Genomic DNA, 17,518 nt, shown 5'->3' with positions numbered 1-17,518 from the left:
CCTGTGGTGAGGCAGCACCTCACGATAGGAGTACATGGTAGAAGAAAAACCAGAGAGCAGAGAGAGACTGGATGGGCCAGGGTCCCAAAATCTCCCTCAGGGGCCTGGCCCCAATGCCTCCCCCTAGGCCCTACCTTTTAGACAAGATTGGGTGCATTCAGGGTAGTATGGTCATAGACAAGGCCCTACCTTTTAAAGATTTCACCTTCCAATAGTGCTACCCTGAGGACCAAGCCATTAACACATGGGGCCTTTGGGAGACATTGAAGATCCAAAGTATAGCATCCTCAAACCTGGTCATGTCAATTCCTACTGATAAAACTCTGATGAAGCTCAGATCATACCTCAAATTACAAAATGTAAGAAAAAATCTGTGGTGAATGAGACGAAGCACACAACATCCAACAGGATTCGCCTTGGCCTAGAACCCCAGACATTAAAGTTATTGGGTAAAGGACTGTACAGTAAGTACAATTTAAATGCTTAAAGATGTAAAAGAGTGAACCAACATGAGAAAGATGGTGTTAAATATGGTGTTAAAAATGAGAGAGGTTTAAAAGAAAGAGAAAGGAGAAAAGAGAAAACGAATGCACCTATTAATCCATCCACTTATTCATCCCCTTTCAATTGAGGTTTCTGTTATGTCTTGGAACCCCATGCTCTGGGTCTGGGAATGGGAAGATGATTCTGGGAATAGCAAGTTGTACTTGGCCTCAGGAAGATCGTGTGTACCTGTCCATGTGTTCATCTATCCACCAGCCACAACTCCGCTCACCCAGCTATCCATTCTCCCTCCATCCACCCATCCATTGGCTCAGCCACCTTTCATTTTATAGCATCCTCCAGTGTCACAGCTAAAAAAATTTGCAATAGAACATCTTGTTTTATTGCCTGTCTCTTGTTGTACAGAGAAAGAACATAAGGCCTTAAAAAAAAACACAAAAAACAAAAAACACTTTTCTTAACTCTCTAAAGTGATGGGAATTAAAGTCAAACTGAAAGCCAGACACCTTACCCTGGTTTCCTGTCTAGCGCATGCTGTCTCTCCTGAGCACTGGCAGGGAGCTCCTAAGTTCTGAACCCCAGTGTCTCTCTTAGTTTTTCCCTTGGTAGACTGTCTACTCTTGGTGAGCAGAGTCCCCACAAACCATCTTGTCAGCTGATGACCATGACCATGACAACTGATATAGTTACCCAGCTCATGAGTGACAAGATTTTCATCTTGTATCAGTTTTTCCTTTTCTTTCTCTTTCTTTCTTTTTTAAAAAATATTTTATTTTTTAGTTGTAGTTGGACACAATACCTTTGTTTCACTTATTTGTTTTTTTATGTGGTGCTGAGGATAGAACCCAGGGTCTCGCATGTGTGAGGCAAGCGCTCTACCGCTGAGCCACAACCCCAGCCCCTTCCTTCCTTCCTTCCTTCCTTCCTTCCTTCCTTCCTTCCTTCCTTCCTTCCTTCCTTCCTTTTCTTTTTCTTTTTCTCTTTCTTTCTTTACTTTTCTTTTAACCCAGGGACACTTAACCATTGGGCTACATCCTCAACCCTTTTTATTTTATTTTTTAAATTTTGTGACAGCGTATCATAAGTTGCTGAGGCTGGCTTTGAACTTGTGATCCTCCTACCTCAGCCTCCTGAGTTGCTGGGATTACAGGTGTGCACCACCACTCCTGGCCCTTGTGTCAGTTTTGACCTGATTTCTACCTTGCATCAGTTTCAAGTCTGTGTCCCATCTCACCCCTGCCTTCTTCCCCCAACCTGATACTATGAGTTCCTTGAGGGAAGGGGCAGGTCTGATTCCTCCAACACCTGGCTCAGAAGAAGGTGTTCAAGATGCACCTGGGGACAGAGGCTTCGCAGGGTTCTTGGTCCCTCTACCTGGGGGCTACTTGTTGCTTGACTGCTCCTTCAACATCTAGCATGCGAGGGACTAGAGGGGAGTCTCCAAGTGCTCCTCAGCTGCCTGAGCAGGAAGTACAGAGTGATTCCCTGGGCATGGCTGCACTTGAGAGGCTCCTAGCCACAATACAGGTTTCCCTGCATGACTGAGCCTGCCTGTGATCCCAGTTACTTGGGAGGCTGAGGCAGGAGGATCACAAGTTTGAGGCCAGCCACAGTAACTTGGCAATACTTTGTCTCAAAATTAAAAATAAAAAGGGATGAGGATGTAGTTCAGTGCCCAGCACATTCCCAGTACCACCATAAATAAATAACAACGTAGTATCACTGTCAACTCCATCCACCTCAGCACTCCAGGAGAAGATCTGTTTGGTGCTAGAATCTGACACTTTTCCGACTTGCTGATCCATTAGTATGCTTTTTTTTTTTTTTTAACAAAGGCAGAGTTTGGGGTCAAAGCCTTTAACTGGAAACAATGTCTACTTGAAACTTAATAACTTCATTTACATTGTATTTATTTTCACATTTGACCTTCTATTTATGGCAAGTGATACTGGTTTTCCATTTGTAGAAGTGATACAAAAAGAGATTCCTTTAAAAGTAAATTTATTAAGAGCCAACTTAAAGAAAAATGTAAAGCCAATGACAGTGCAGGTTGATAAGCTAATGTAACAAAAATCCTAATAATCCTTACAGAAATTTGAGAAATTGAAAAACCAGGGAATAGAAACTTGCCACCCATAGCTCCTCTCCTAGTAGGGAGGTCAGTTAGTAGACCCACAGGCATTTGGGGTACCATTTCTATGGGGTCAGTCATATGTAAGCCTGTCTCTGTGGACTATGCAGAAAGCTGAGAGGGACGATGGCCAGAGACTGCATTTTGGAAAGTCTTCTTTCCAAGTTTGACCAGATTGGGTTCTTCTTGGCCCAGGTTTTCCTCACCCTGGAGTAAGATCAGAGGGCTGAGATGAGTCAGCCATAGGCAGATGGGCAGAGGAGCCTGTTCTTTGACTTTAAGTCCCAACTCCAGGCAAGAGAAGGGCCCTTCAGCTTGGCTCAGCAAGTTCCTTTGCCATTTGAGAGTCAGAGTCATAGTTCATATGTAATAAAAGGCTCCTTTGCTTGATCTCGTCTTCTGCGTTTTCCTGAGGACCTCACAGCAGTTAGGGATAGAATGGCTTCGGAGGGATAAGATTTGTGGCTCCAGGAGGCTGGATTCCTGTCATCTGTTGCCAACACAACTGTCTCTTTCTCTTGACATCTCACATCCAGGCCACAAGTCACCATCCATCCCTTTGCTTTCATAGGGCATCATAGACACACACTGTTAGAAGGTGGAAGTGGCTGGGTTGACACTATTTCCTGTCTGTTACCTTGAGTTCTTACTCTGAAAATCAGTCTTGGAGCTTTCTGTCAGCAGCACTTCCGGTTCTCTGAGCCACAGCTCAGAGTATTAAGCAGAGGCACCTATGGGTTCCCTGGAGCACGACTCTGTCCACACTCAGGCTGCCCACCGTCCAGGCTCAGGAGAATTGAAATACAGACAGAAGGCTGAGAGAATATCTTCTCTGGGGCAGCCTCAAGACCAGCCCTGAGGCTGAAGCCTGGGATCTCATGGTCCCTTGGATATGGGGCCTTTTGTAGGGGTCTCTGGGAGGCCAGTCACACAGGCTCTGGGGATTCAGAACCCCACACTGGTCCGGCCTTCCCGCCTCCAGAATGCTGAAATTTGCTCCAGGGTGACCCGAGGCTGGAGTCCCCAGTCAGGCTCAGGGCTCCCTGGCCTCTGCCTCCAGGCCTTAGGGCTCCCCAACTGCATGCTGACCTCTGACCTCAGCTCAGGCTCAGCCCAACTCACCAGGCCCGTGGTATGGGGCCTCTCTTCCTGGGGCTGGGGCCCCCAGAAGGTGCTTTGGGCTGGGACCTCAGGTGGGGTCTGGAGGACCAAGGAACTGGGAGCAGAGTGTGGGGCTAAAGGGGCAAGTGGGGCGCTTGCTTGGGCCTCCAAAGTGCCCCCAGGGGTGGGAGGGTCTGGGGCCCTGCCCGACAGCAGGGGGACTGCTGCGCCATACCAGTCCTCAGAGCGCTCTCGGGCCGTGCCTGTGGGCTCGATCCACAGCTCCCCTCCGGGGCGCCAGACCAGGGTGGGTGCGTGGTGGGTCCCAGGGTCTGTGCGGAGAGAGCGGCGGAACAGGCGTTCGGCCAACACGGCTGTAGTCAGGATGAAGAAGGCGGCGAGGGAGGCCAGGGCCAGCATGATGGGGATGCAGGGGCCACAGGGCAGCGGAGGCCACAAGGCTGTCTCGGACGCACTGGGTGCCTCCATGGGCTCAGATGGCTGCCCACGAGTTGCAGGCATCTGGAGACCCAGAGGTGAGAAGAGGGAGCAAGTAAGGCCGCGTCAGCACAACCAAGACGTGGACAGGGGCACAGCGTCCAGGAAACAACAAGGGACAAGGCAAAGGGGACTCGGGATCCAGCTCGCAGACAGAGGGACAAAGGGAACCCAAAGGGGACAAGAACAAGCCAGGCGGGGCCAGTGGACAGGCGGACCTCCTCCTGCAGGCCCTCCAGTCCCCTTCTGGAAGCCCCATTTCCTCCCAGACAAAAGCCTCGGGGCCACAAGGGCTTCTTTCCTAGGCCCCTCGGGTCCTCTGGCCTAGAGAGGAAGTAGTAGGAGAGGAAATGAGAGAATCTCCCTCCCTCCTGGCCCCGTCCTCTGCATGGGCACCCCCTCTCTGGCTGTCGCTGCTGAGGCCACCTCAGTGCTCCTTTACTGAGTCACCTCCCTCCTTGGAGGTGGTCTCCTCTCAGGGCTCCACCATATTTGCTGCTGTGCCAGGTCTCTGGTGCCACCTCTGCACCTGTCCCAGCCTCTCCAGCTGTGCTATCTCGGCCTGTCCCTACCTCCCTTGTTTGTCTCTGCCTGCTTTTCTCCCGACCCCAGGTCCTCCCTCTGCGGGCGCCTCCTGCACCCCTCATCTCACCTCCTCGGGTCAGCCCTGGGCTCCTCTTCCTCTCTTCAGAGCCTCCGGTTGGTGCCCAGCGGTTGTTGAAAGGCCTGAAGGCACAGAGAGGGCTGGCCTCACAGAAGGGCGGAAGGGAGGCCACCACCTGTTGCTGGGCAACTGTGACCCAACTCCTCCAGCCCCCATGGAGTGTTGCCAAGGCAACCTGAGGGGATGTGGTCACTGCGGCAAGAAGGCGTTTCCTGGTAAGGTGGGGCGGGAGTGGGCAGTGGCTCTGTTGAACTCAGTGTCACCTCCAAGCCAGCCCCCAGCCCCCAGAACGTTCACACAGAGGCCAGGAAATAGGATGTGGAGATTCTGGCCATTCTACTCCCAGAGCACCATGGTGTATCCTCTGTTGGCCCCTGGGAGGCTGCCCCATCCCTGTTCTGCCCACTGGCCTCTACAAAACTGCTCCTGCCATCTGGTTCCCCCTACACCCCTCATGCCTGCCTGACCCATCTGCCTTCCCACTTTTAATTAACACAACTCTCCTTGTTTTCAGACCATTTAACCTCAATTTTGGTTGGAAAATATCTGTGAGGTGGAGCTTGAGTAGTAACAGTGTCAGGGGAAAGATTGAGAGCATAAAAATAGGCTTAGGCCTGCATCTCGGGCCCCAGCCTTCTGCCATCTCTCTGCTCCTTTCTCCTGGTGCTAATGGTCAGAGCAGACTGCAGCACCGTGTGATGGAGTATAATGGGGGTCTGGAGTCCAGGAATCTTCCAGAGATTTCTGACTCACTCATCAACAAATGACAAAAGGCCTAAAAAAGGGAGGTGACATACCCAAAGTCACACAAGCCACCTGCTTTTGTGTGGGTGTGTGGGGTGGGGGTGGTAGGGCTGGTGAGCTGGAGGGGGAGCATAGTTATAAATACCTGGTCTGACAAGCTCCTTGCACACAACACGGCTCATTAGGCACCCATATTTTGTTTTGCAAAGTCACAACCAATTAATGTGAAAGGCTACAAGAACAGTTGATGTGTTAGTGTCCTTACAAAGACGGTGCAAGGGCAGCCTGATTCAAGACAGTTCTGTTGGTGGCTTTGAGGAAGGGGACAGGAAGAGAACAGGGCACTGAGGTGGGGGGAGTGCATGGAAGTGGAGGATCCCAGGACTCTAAGCCTCAGGACACCTGCAGAAACCTGATGGGATTAGACTTTGATGAGATTACCAGCCTTAAAATAAAACCTGGACTTAACACCACTACCTGTACACTTGACATAGTTAAGATGGTTAAGTTTTATGTTTATATTTTAATCTAAATAAGCAAATAAATAAAACATAAAAATTAAGTGTGCTTTCTTTTAATTAATCTTTCTAATAACAACAAATCAAAAAAAGTCAAGGGCTAGGGAAGTAGCTCAGTGGCAGAGTGCATGAGGCCTTGGATTTGACCCTTGGGGCGGGGGAGACAAGACTTTAGATAAGTAAACATTAAAAATCAGGATGATTAGACATGGCAGGATTTTTTCTGCTACTATCAAACTGACTATTTTGATTCTTTTTTTTTTTTTCCTTATTAGGGATTGAACCCAGAGATGCTTTACCACTGAGCTACACACCAACCTATTTTATTTTTCATTTTGAGACAGGGTCTTGCTAATTGGCTGAGGCTAGCCTTGAACTTGTGATCGTCCTGTCTCAGCCTTCTCGGGTCACTGGGATTACAGGCAGGCACCACTGTGCCTGGAGTCTGTTTTGATTCTTATTTTTTGTTGTTTAAAAAAAGAAACAATTTAGCATACCTGTAAGCCCAGTGACTAGGGAGATGGAGGCAGGAGAATCATAAATTCGAGGCAAGCTCAGCAACTTGGCAAGACCCTCAGCAACTTACTAATACCCCGTATCAATATAGAAAATAATTTTTAAAAAGAACTAGGATATAGCTCAGTGGTAAAGCACCTCTGGTTTCACCCCCCCCACTTTGCCTCCCCACAAACAAAGCTTAAGAAATTTTAACTGATTTATCAAAAAATGAAAAACCGAATTATTTTATCCACCTCTATCTATGTACCCCAAAGAACTGAGAGCAGAGACGTGAACAGTTATTTCTGTACTCACACTCATAGCAGCATCATTCACAATAGCCTTAAAGGGGAAGCCACCCCAAATGTTCATTGGCTGTTGAATGGTCTATATATACAATGGAATATTATTCAGCTTTTAAAAGAATTCTAACATATGCTACAACCCAGATGAACTTGAACATGTTGTGCTAAGTAAAATAAACTGGTTACAAAAGGACATACACCGTAGAATTCCATTTTGCCTAGAATGGTCAAAAATCAGACAGAAATTAGGATGCTTGTAGGGAGTTAGTGGGGAGTTAGTGTTTAATAGGTACAGACTTTCAGTATGAAAAGATGAAAGAGGGACTGTGGTTGTAGCACAGTGGTGGAGCACTTGCCTAGCACTTGTGAGGCACTGGGTTTGATCCTCAGCACCATATAAAAAATAAATAAATAAAGTATTTTTTAAAAAGATGAAAAATTTCTGGTGATGGATAATGGTGATAGTTGTACTGTACTTTCAATGTACTTAATTCCTTACACTTAGGGTTAAATTTTACACTTAGGGTTAAAATGGGGCTGGGGGTTTTGGCTCAGTGATAGAGGCTTGCCTAGCATGTGCAAGGCCATGGGTTTCATCCCCAGCACTGCAAAAAAATTTGAAAAAGTGGTAAGTTTTATTTACCACAATATGTTTAAACTTATATTTTATATGAATATATATAATTTATTTATTTAGGGATTGAACCCTGGGGGACTTTACCACTGAGCTACATCCCCAGCTCGCTTATTTATTTATTTATTTAGAGACAGGATCTTGCTAATTTTTCTTAGGACCTCATTAAATTGCTGAGGCTGGACTCATACTAGCAATCCTCCTGCCTTGGCCTATTGAGTCGCTGGGATTATAGACTTATGCCATAGTGCCTATCTAAACTAATATTATAGAAAATTAAACTGTGAAGAAGGAAATCATTCTCCACAGTCTACTCTCTTGCAATAACCTTTCCTTTTTTATAGGTTTGTGCAGGATGGAGAATCAGAATCCAGGTGTCCTGGCCGCAGGCTCCTCCCACTCTACTATGCAAGAATTTCTGAAAAAAGGAATCAGGATGTTACTCAAGGAGTATGTGCAATAGAGAAGTCTCTGCATCAGAGGCCTAGAAAATAGGCACTTGGGGGTACTTCTGGACAAGTGGCTGCTCCTGGGGCCAGGTGTTCAGGAAGGAGCACAGAAAAATTTCTTTCTTTTTTTTTTTTTTTTTAAAGAGAGAATTTTAATATTTATTTATTTATTTTTTAGTTATTGGCGGACACAACATCTTTGTTTATATGTGGTGCTGAGGATCGAACCCTGGGCCGCACACATGCCAGGCGAGCGCGCTACGGCTTGAGCCACATCCCCAGCCCCAGAAAAATTTCTTAATTGACTGGGGAGCTGGTTTGTGATTTTCCGTGTGCTTGCTATTTACTGACTTACTGAAGGTTTAAGTAGGAAGAGGCTCATTGTCCCCCCAAAACAGTGAAGCTCCTTAGAGTTCTGTGCTTGGTGCTCTTCACTCCCAGGTCTATGTGGAGGTTTTAAACTGTGGTCTGCAAATTCTTTCTCCCTGTTTCCCCCCTGCTCCCAGTACCAGGGATTGAACCCAGAGGTGGTACCACTGAGCTCCATCTCCAGCCCTTTTTATTTTTTATTTTGAGACAAGTTCTCGCCAAGTTGCCCTGGCTGCCTCTAACTTGAGTTCCTCATGCCTTGGCATCTTGAATTACTGGAATCACTGATGTGCACCACAACAAATTCTTTAACACTCCTATCAACAAAGGCTGAAGTTGGACATGGGGGTACACACCTATAGTCCCAGCTGCTCAGGAGGCTGAGGCAGGAGGATCTTTTAAGATTAGGAGTCTGGGGCCAGATCCCATCTCAATTTAAAAAAAAAAAGTTGAGTTTTTAAGTTCTCTCTTCTTGAATATGGGCTGACCTTAATGGCTGATTTCTTTTCTTTTCTTCTCTTTCTCTCTCTCTTTCAGATGAGGAAATTTTTATTTGCAGCTCATAGTCCATTGTTGGCTGACTTCATTGCTCTAGGCTGGAAGTGAGGCAGATCATGATGGAAGTTGTGAAGGAGGAAATCAGCTCAGGATATGGCAACAAGGAAGCAGGGAGCCTTCATGCTGATATCTAATGGACAGGATGCAGCAGAAGTGACACGGCATGACTTCTGAGACTAATTAAAATTTTTAAAAAAGGATAGAGCAGCCACCTGGTACTCCCACTCCACTCACCCTTGGAACTCAGCCACCATGTTGTGAGGAAGCCCAAGACACATGTAGGTGCCTTGGCTAAAGTCCCAGCTAGGGTCCCAATCAATAGCCAACATCCACTACCAAACATGTAAATGGGCAAGTCTTCAGATGACTCTAGACCTAGGATTTGAGCCACCTCAGCTGATATCAAGCAGAGCAGAGATGAGCTACCTGCCTGGAGCCCTGCCCAAAACACACACTGAGGAAAAGAAATATTGCTATCTTAGGGAATTATGTTTTGGGGTGGTTTGTGACATAGAAATAGAAAACTGGCACACTTGACTTCAAGGGTTCTCACCAGGTGGGTTAAGGGCAGTAGTCCTGTATCACATGTGAGATCTTCTCAAGGGTTCACACTTAATCCCAATGTCCCCCCACCCTGTCTTGCTAGATTCTTACACTACTTTAGGGTATGAATTGGGTAGGCTGGGGAGAAATATAACAGCAACAACAGTGGAGTTGGTTCAGAAATTTTGTAGAAGATTCAAAAATGCCCTCTCCATAATTAAGGTCCACTAGATCTGCTCAGTCTAATACAGGGGCCATCAGACACATGTGGTTCTTTAAATTAAAATTTATTAAAGTAAAATAAAAATTGAGTTTCCTGGTCTCATCACACACATATGTGGTTTTTTTTTTTTTTTTTTTTTTTTTTTGTACTGGGTATACTGGGTATTGAACCAAGGGCACTTTACCACTTTATATCTCCAGTCCTTTTTATTTTTTATTCTGAAACAGGGTTTCACTTAGTTGCTGAATCTGGTCTCAGACTTGCTATTTTCCTGTCTCAGCCTCCAAAGTCACTGGAATTACAGTTGTGTATCATCATGCCCAGCTTCAATGGTTACATCTCAAATGTTTAACAGGTACATGCAGCTAGTGGCCACCATTTGAGACAGCATAGGTACAGAATGTTTCCATCATTACAGAAAGTTCTATCAGGCAGTGAGGTTGGGTGGAATCTCACTATCCTGTCAACTGTGGATGCACACAACTATAATCTCAGAGACTCATGAGGCTAAGGTAGGAGGATTGTAAGTCTGATGCCAGTTTCAGCAACTTCATGAGGACCTCAGTAACTTAGTAGGATGCTGTCTCAAAATAAGAAGGAACTGGGGATGTTGTTCAGTGGTAAAGTGCCCTGGGTTCAATCTCCAATAGCACCCCCCCAAAAAAAAAGACTCATCTAAAACATCATGCCTTTTGCCTTTAGAACTTTTCCATGACTTTTCTAAAGATGAAGAAGATACAAAGTTCTCTCTGTGATGGGCAGAAAGGCTATGGCAGAGAAGCCTTCCAGGAATAAGTGATGTTTGACTATTCACCAAGGATCTCCTAAGGAATGACTCCACTCTGGGCTTGATTCCAAGAAAAATCATCAGGAACCACCCAGGATGAATTGGCCAGGTTTTCCAAAAAAAATGCAGCAATGCCAAGTTCACTAGCAGATACATCATGCTGGAAGTGAAGCTTTTTTTTTTAATATATATATTTTTTAGTTTTAAGTGGACACAATATCTTCATTTTACACTTATGTGGTGCTGAGGATTGAACCCAGGGCCTCAAGCATGCTAGGCAAGCACTCTACCACTGAGCCCCAACCTCAGCCCCTGGAAGTGAAGCTTGATACCTAATTTTCAGGAAGAGGAGCCAACATGGGTTGGAGCATGTGTGCAGATGAGTGTGCTCCCATCTCTGTGTGTGCACATGCTTGTGCTTGTGTGTGCCTGGGGTATCAGAATCCCTGATGATTCCAACTGAATGGAGCTACAATTTGGGGTAACAGTGGTTATGCTCTGGAAAGAAGTCTGGCTACTTTCAGATGTAGATCTCTGCCTTAAGGATGCCTTACTTGCTGGGGAAAAGCATACCCTGGTCAATCCTACATTGAGTTGAAAACATTTTACTTACAAATCAAATTATAAATCTAAGGTGGGTACAGGGGCACAGGCCTGTAATCCCAGCAACTCAGGAGAAGGCCTACAAGTTCAAGGTCAGCCTCAACAACTTAGCAAGGCCTTAAGCAACTTAGTGAGACTCTATCTCAAAAAATAAAAAGAGTTGGGGATGTAGCTCAGGGGTAAATCACCCCTGGGTTCAATCCCTAGTGCCCCCCATGCTAGGCACTAGGATTCAACAGTAAACAGTGAACAGTCAGACATGGTTCTGTGGAGTTTGGTTGGGGGAGACAAACAAGGAACCAAACAATCATAATCTAGTATATTGAGCCCTAGAAACAACTACAGCCCAGGCCCCTACTTGTCTCAGCATATCTTAATTATTTGCCACTTTGGTGTATGTAGAATTTTTAGGAAAGCTTCCTTGACAAATCTATCTGATAGAGGAAGGGAGGAAGCAGGCTCTTCCAACAGAGCAGCCTCTCTGGGGGAACAGGTGTTTTGCAAACTTGGGGATCACAATTCTGGTCTCTGTCCTCTCTAATCAGAAGGTCCAGATGATCACAGGTCCAGTGATGTAGTCTTCAGAGGAACAGAGATTTGGGGGATTGGGACCCCCTGAGGTTTGGCTTGCATTCAGCCTGCAGGGCTGGCTGACTGACCCTAGTAACCTCCCTTGCTTTGGCTTGGATCCTGCCTTCCCAGTCTGGCCACCTCACACCTTCATAGTCCTCTGCAGATAGGTGTAAGCTGAAAACTGAAGCTCATGAACCCTATCAGGGGACAATAGGACCCGAGACCTGCCCCCTAAGAAAGAAGCAAACAATTGAGCTGAGTATGTGTAGGCACACCCTACTCACATGGCCACACTCTCTGCCATTGTCCCACTTGGAGAGTCACTGAGGGCTGCTGCAGATTAACACTTTCAGTGGCCAGCATCTAGCTAACCCTCTGCTGCAGAGCTGTCCATGAGGTGTTCCCAGGAGAAAGAAGGCCCAAGGGACTACTGCATCCTTCCCAGACTCCTATGCACAATGGGCTTGACCATACTTAGGCTCTTAGCCTGATTTTGGTGGAGACAGATGCTCTCAAGAAAACTTCATGTTTCATACCCTTTACAACTCTGTTAGTCAGCTTTTCACCACTGTGACCAAAACATCTGGTAAGAACAACTTACAGGAGGAAAGATTTATTTTGGTTCGTGGTTTCGAGGATTCAGTCTGACTCCACGGCAGAGAGGCTTTATGGCAGAAGGGCAGAGGAAAGCTGCTCGGCTCATGGCAGCCAGGAAGTGGGTAAAAAGAGGCTGGGGTGCATCCTCAGTGACCTATTTCTCCCAGTGAGTCCCCCGCCCCCCAGTAGTCCATTCAGATATCAATGGATTCATCCGCCAGTGAAGTCAGAGCCCTCCTGATCTGATCATTACCTAAATGCCCCACTTCTGAATCTTGCTGCACAGGGGACGATGCTTTCACCACAGAAGCTTTTGGAGGACATTTCAGATCCAAACCATATCAACAACCCACCTGGTCATCACTGCCTCCATTTCTCAGGAAGTTTTACTCTCTCCATGGACAATAGTCACCTGAGATCCAACTGGGAAACCTACGTAACCTGGCACTCAAGGACTCGTTCATCTGAATTCTGTTCATTCCGATGCCAAGCAGATATCAAGCGGATCCTGAAGACATACATTATGCCACTGCTGGGCCTTCTGTATGCAGCAGGACTGGGGTGGTCAAATTTTTTGTTATTGATTCTCTTGGGCAATAACTCACCATAAAATTCACCCTTCAAAAGTGAATTTGGGCTTTTACAACTCGGGCTGGGGTGGTGGCTCAGTGGTAGAGTGTTTGCCTAGCATGTGGAAGGCACTGGGTTTGATTCTCAGCACCAGGAAAGCACTCTACCACTGAGTCACAACCCCAGCCCAAACATAAGGTTTTAAAGGTTCATTTATGCTGTAGTGTATACTAGTGCTTCATTCCTTCTTTCCTCATTTTCATTTCTTTTTATAGCTGCGTAGTATTCTAGTATATGGTACACTGCATTTTGTTTATCCACTAATCCTTTGATTGACATGGGAGTTGTTTCTGCTTTTTGACCATCATACGTCATACTGTTATGAAAATTTATGTGCTAGTGTTTGTGTGGACATATGTTTTCAATTTGTCTCGGGCATATACCTAAGAGTAGAATTTGTGAGTCACATACATGGCAACTCTATTTTTAATTTTTGAGGAACTGTGGGTGGCCAAATTTACAATGGCTAAGTTTACCCACTTCTTCCTTTCTACTCAGAATGCACCCTTCTACAGCAATGATAGCTTCCACCCATCCTCCTCCACATTTTTTAAGAAAACACCAGAAACCTGATGATTATTACTAGACATAATGTGGAGGCCACCAGTCTCATGTGAGATGAGAATTGACAGCAGGCATGGGGTGGGGGAGTGGAGAACAAGCCTTCCGTGAGACTTTGTCTGGCTCTCTGCCTGTCACACTTACGCCACCATCTTGGCTGAAACCAAAACACCTCTTTTTGTGCAATGTTACTGTAACCAGAGTCCTATCTTATCTTTCAAGCCACCTCTATCCATGCATAACCAACCTCCATCTCACACTCCTTACTGAGCTTTATGTGCTTGAGCCTTGCCAAGTTCACTTGGTGACAAAAGCAAAAGTCAAGCACCGTAGGAGTCAGATTCAAAGGGAGAGATTCATGATTTGTGGTTCAAATCACAATATGAGCAAAATCCAAGGTCTCCAAACAGAATATTGTTGAAAAGTTGCTTTGTGGTGTCTACCTATAATCCATCCCAGCAGCTCAGAAGGCTGAGGCAAATGGATCTCAAGTTCAAAGCCAGCCTCAGCAACTTGGTGAGGCCCTAAGCAACTTAGTGAGATCCTGTTTTGAAAGGTAAAAAGGGGGACTGGGGGCTGGTTAAACACCTCTGGGTTCAATCCCTAGTACCAAGGGGTGGAAAAAGTTGCTTTTCACTTCAGAAGTTTAGCTTCAGCAGACAAAATAGCATGTGGCCAACCCTGAGCTGCTTCCTTCCAGACAGAATTCAGTGGTGCTCCAGCCCTTATGTTCCAAGTAGGAAGAAGCTCTGAGAGCAGGCCCAAGTTAAATGCAAGCAAGCAGTAAATAGACAGCCAGACTTCATACTTACACACTGAGGCTTACAGGGAGTATGTGGTCTGTCGGCGTTAACCAACTGTCCCATCTTGCCTAGCACGATTCTAGTTTTAGCACCAAACCCTCTAAAATCTTGGGCAAACTAAAAAAGTTGGTGAATGATATCCAAAGTCACACAAGTAGCAAGTCCTGAAGTACACACTAAACCCAGATCTAACCATCTCCAAAGTCCTCCCTCTGCTGAATCAAGCACTTATCAAGCTGTCAATCATATGAAACATTCAAATCTTCAACAAGAGAGTCCAGGTGCTTCCTGTTTGTTGTTCTTCCCTTTTGCTCTTTCCCTCTCTGCAGTTGAGACTAACTCAGCTAAGAGTCCCTCACTCAGAGTCATCTTGCTGCCAGCAAGGAATAGAGCTGAGCTCAGCAGAGTTTTGTCACCACTCAGGCCTGCCAGATCTGTCATCTATTTGGCTGTCAAGATGCCAAACTTGAGAGCTGATAAAAACAATGAGAATGTGAAAGAAAGTATCTCCTCTTTGGGGGAAATCTGGGGTGGGAAGAGTCTGGGGTTTGCAGCCAGTTTGCCCTGGGATTACATCTGAGCCTCTCTGCTCTATAGTTGTGAGACTCTTGGGAACCTGCTTCATTTGGGTCAGACTTTCTATTTTTCACTAATCCTCATATTAAATATTAGATCATTTACATAAACTACCTCACAAAATAGGCACTCAACACTTACTTTTCTTGCACCATAAATCCAGAATTGCTTGTCATCTCCGAAAGACCATAAACGGTTCTGTGCCTCCATTCTAGGGCACCCACATTCTTACCATTCAGGCTTGTTCTACATTTGGCCATCAATTCCTGAGGCTTGGAGCCTCCCTTTCTTCCACTCCATCTGCTTATCTTATTGATAATTATTTTTCCTGGAGTCCACACCCGGGAATCCATTTCTGACTCCTCACCTTCCCCAAACTCTATAATACTGACTTTTTTTTTTCTTCCAGTAGCATGTTAGGCAAACATTCAAGCACTGAGCCACATCCCCAGCTCTATTTTGTATTTTATTTAGGGTCTCACTGAGTTGCTTAGGGCCATGCTAAGTTGCTGAGACTGGGTTTGAACTTGCGATTCTCCTGCCTCAGCCTCCTGAACCACTAGAATTACAGGTGTGCACCACAGCAGCAGCTGCTTCAGTCATTTATTGCAGTGCCTCCCAAACTTTCTAAACTGCCAAAAGTTCACCAGGATGCCTGTATAAAAGGCAGATATTTGGACTGACAACTCTGAGGAACTAGAGGAGGTGGAGAACTGGATATTGTGTCAAGGGTACTAGGTTCTGCTTCTGGAATGAGAAAGTTAAATTTATATTCAATATGGATGTTAAGACTGTAGAAAATCATAAAAATTTCGTACATAGTCAGTACAAATTCTGCTATCAAAGGTTGAAATCCTTTCACTTTGTTCTTCTGGCATTGGTGGCCACATTTCCCCAGCCACAGGTAGGGTTGCGTTCCCCAATCTGTGCTTGACTGTACGTGGACGTGCCTCTACTGTACTCTCAGTGTGCTGTGAAGAAGTGTTTCTGTTGGCTCTGAGAGGGCAACATAGACTCCATTTTCCATGTTCCAAGTGCACTCAGTAAGTGCTTTGGATCACGTTAAGTTCAGGCTGTCTTTGCCTGTTTAATAGGGTCCTATGGTTAGTGGGGCCTTTTGTCACCATTCTTTCATAAAAAGAGTGGACATGAAAAAGTGATGATACTAGAGAAAAGATGGAGATCTCATAAACTGGGAACGATAGGAACAGAGTTCAGAAGCACCGTGGATGCTGAAATCAGTGACTGGTTTCTGCTGTACATACAAGGACTTTAGTTTGTCTGCAGTGTATTCATTTGGGAAGGGAAATAACAATGTCACAGCATATATATAGAATTCTAGAAATATATCATTAAGTTTATAGCTAAAACATGAGGGGTAATTAGGAATTTTGTGATTTTTCTCATTTTCAAGGATAAGAAGCACTCCTTATAGCATAAGGCTAAAATATTGTTCATCTTGTGACTCAAGTCACATAGAAACACTTCCTTCACTCTAGCTGGGCACTAGGTAGTGTTTTAGAGCTTCACTCATGTTTATCATTTAGTTCTCTCAACAATGGCCAGGTGTGGTGATACATGGCAGTAATCCCAGTGACTCTGGAGGCCGAGGCAGGAGGATGGAAAATTCAAGGCCAGCCTCAGCAAATTCATGAAGTCCTAAGCAACTTATAAAGACCTTGTCTCAAAATAACAAAATAAAAATAAAAAGGGCTGGAGATGTAGCTCAGTGGTAAAGTGCCCCTGGGTTCAATTCCCAATACCAAATAAATAAATAAATAAAATAAAACAACCAGAAAGAAAAAATATCACAGCAAAGCTAAAATGCTTGTCATTTTTTTTAAGATGAGAAAACAGAAGCCCAAAGAAGTAAAATAACTTATATATTATGCACATGCCTTAAGACAATACTGCTTCTGTCTTAGGGCATGTGCATAATATATCACACATTATAGCAATGACTGACTGTGGTTTGGATATGGGTTGAGTGTGTCCCTCAAAGGTTCTTATGCTTGAAGCTTGGTGCCCAGGAGAGTAATGTTGTGAGGTGGTGGAACTTTAAGGAGGTGGGGCCTAGAGGAAGTTGATTAGATCATCTGGGGCATACCCTTAGGAACCCCAGTTAGTTCCCATGAGAGTGGGTTATAAAAAGAGTGAGGCTCCCACCCCAGAAAAACCCACAAAAACAAAAAGTTAACGTATCCCTTGATTGTCCCTGGCTTTCTATCTCACCATGTGACTGCTCTCTTCCTCTCACACATGTTCCTATCAGGATGTGATATAGACAAGAGGCCCTTCACCAGATGCTGACCGATAGACTCTTAGCCTTTAAAACTGTGAGCTAAATAAACATCTTTTCTTTACAAATTATCTAGCTTCAGGTATTTTGTTTCAGCAACAGAGAACAGAATAATACAGACTACTTAAATTTTGTGTGATATATAAAGGAAACCAAATCAGCTCATATTTTTAGTTAAATTCTCCCTGACACAAAGCAAGAATAAGTACATCCTAGTGGAAGGACTTCACTTCAGCCCCACTTTGATAGCAGCTTATTTAGCAAAGATGAGCACTAGATGTGGCTGATTCTAATTAGGATATTATATTGTCACATAATATAAGTGAACAGAGGGGAAATAAACTCAAAGG

General features: G+C 45.3%; 1 protein-coding gene across 1 annotated transcript; it reads right to left on the bottom strand.

Annotated features, from left to right (window-relative positions):
• Window positions 1–2,598: 2,598 nt before the first annotated feature.
• Window positions 2,599–4,977, bottom strand: C9H16orf54 (chromosome 9 C16orf54 homolog). The gene is made up of 2 exons (XM_026400442.2): window positions 4,887–4,977; window positions 2,599–4,258 (listed from the first exon to the last, which is right to left on the bottom strand). Exon 2 carries the CDS (start codon window positions 4,256–4,258, stop codon window positions 3,581–3,583), a length of 678 nt encoding a protein of 225 aa, XP_026256227.1. The 5' UTR covers window positions 4,887–4,977; the 3' UTR covers window positions 2,599–3,580.
• Window positions 4,978–17,518: the final 12,541 nt, after the last annotated feature.

The sequence above is a fragment of the Urocitellus parryii genome, chromosome 9, assembly GCF_045843805.1.
Source record: "Urocitellus parryii isolate mUroPar1 chromosome 9, mUroPar1.hap1, whole genome shotgun sequence".
Classification (NCBI taxonomy): domain Eukaryota; kingdom Metazoa; phylum Chordata; class Mammalia; order Rodentia; family Sciuridae; genus Urocitellus; species Urocitellus parryii.
This window is presented reverse-complemented; position numbering and strand designations above follow the sequence as displayed.

Excerpts from the sequence above, each read along its gene's own strand:
- C9H16orf54 (XM_026400442.2), bottom strand. The coding sequence starts at position 4,258 with ATGCCTGCAACTCGTGGGCAGCCATCTGAGCCCATGGAGGCACCCAGT.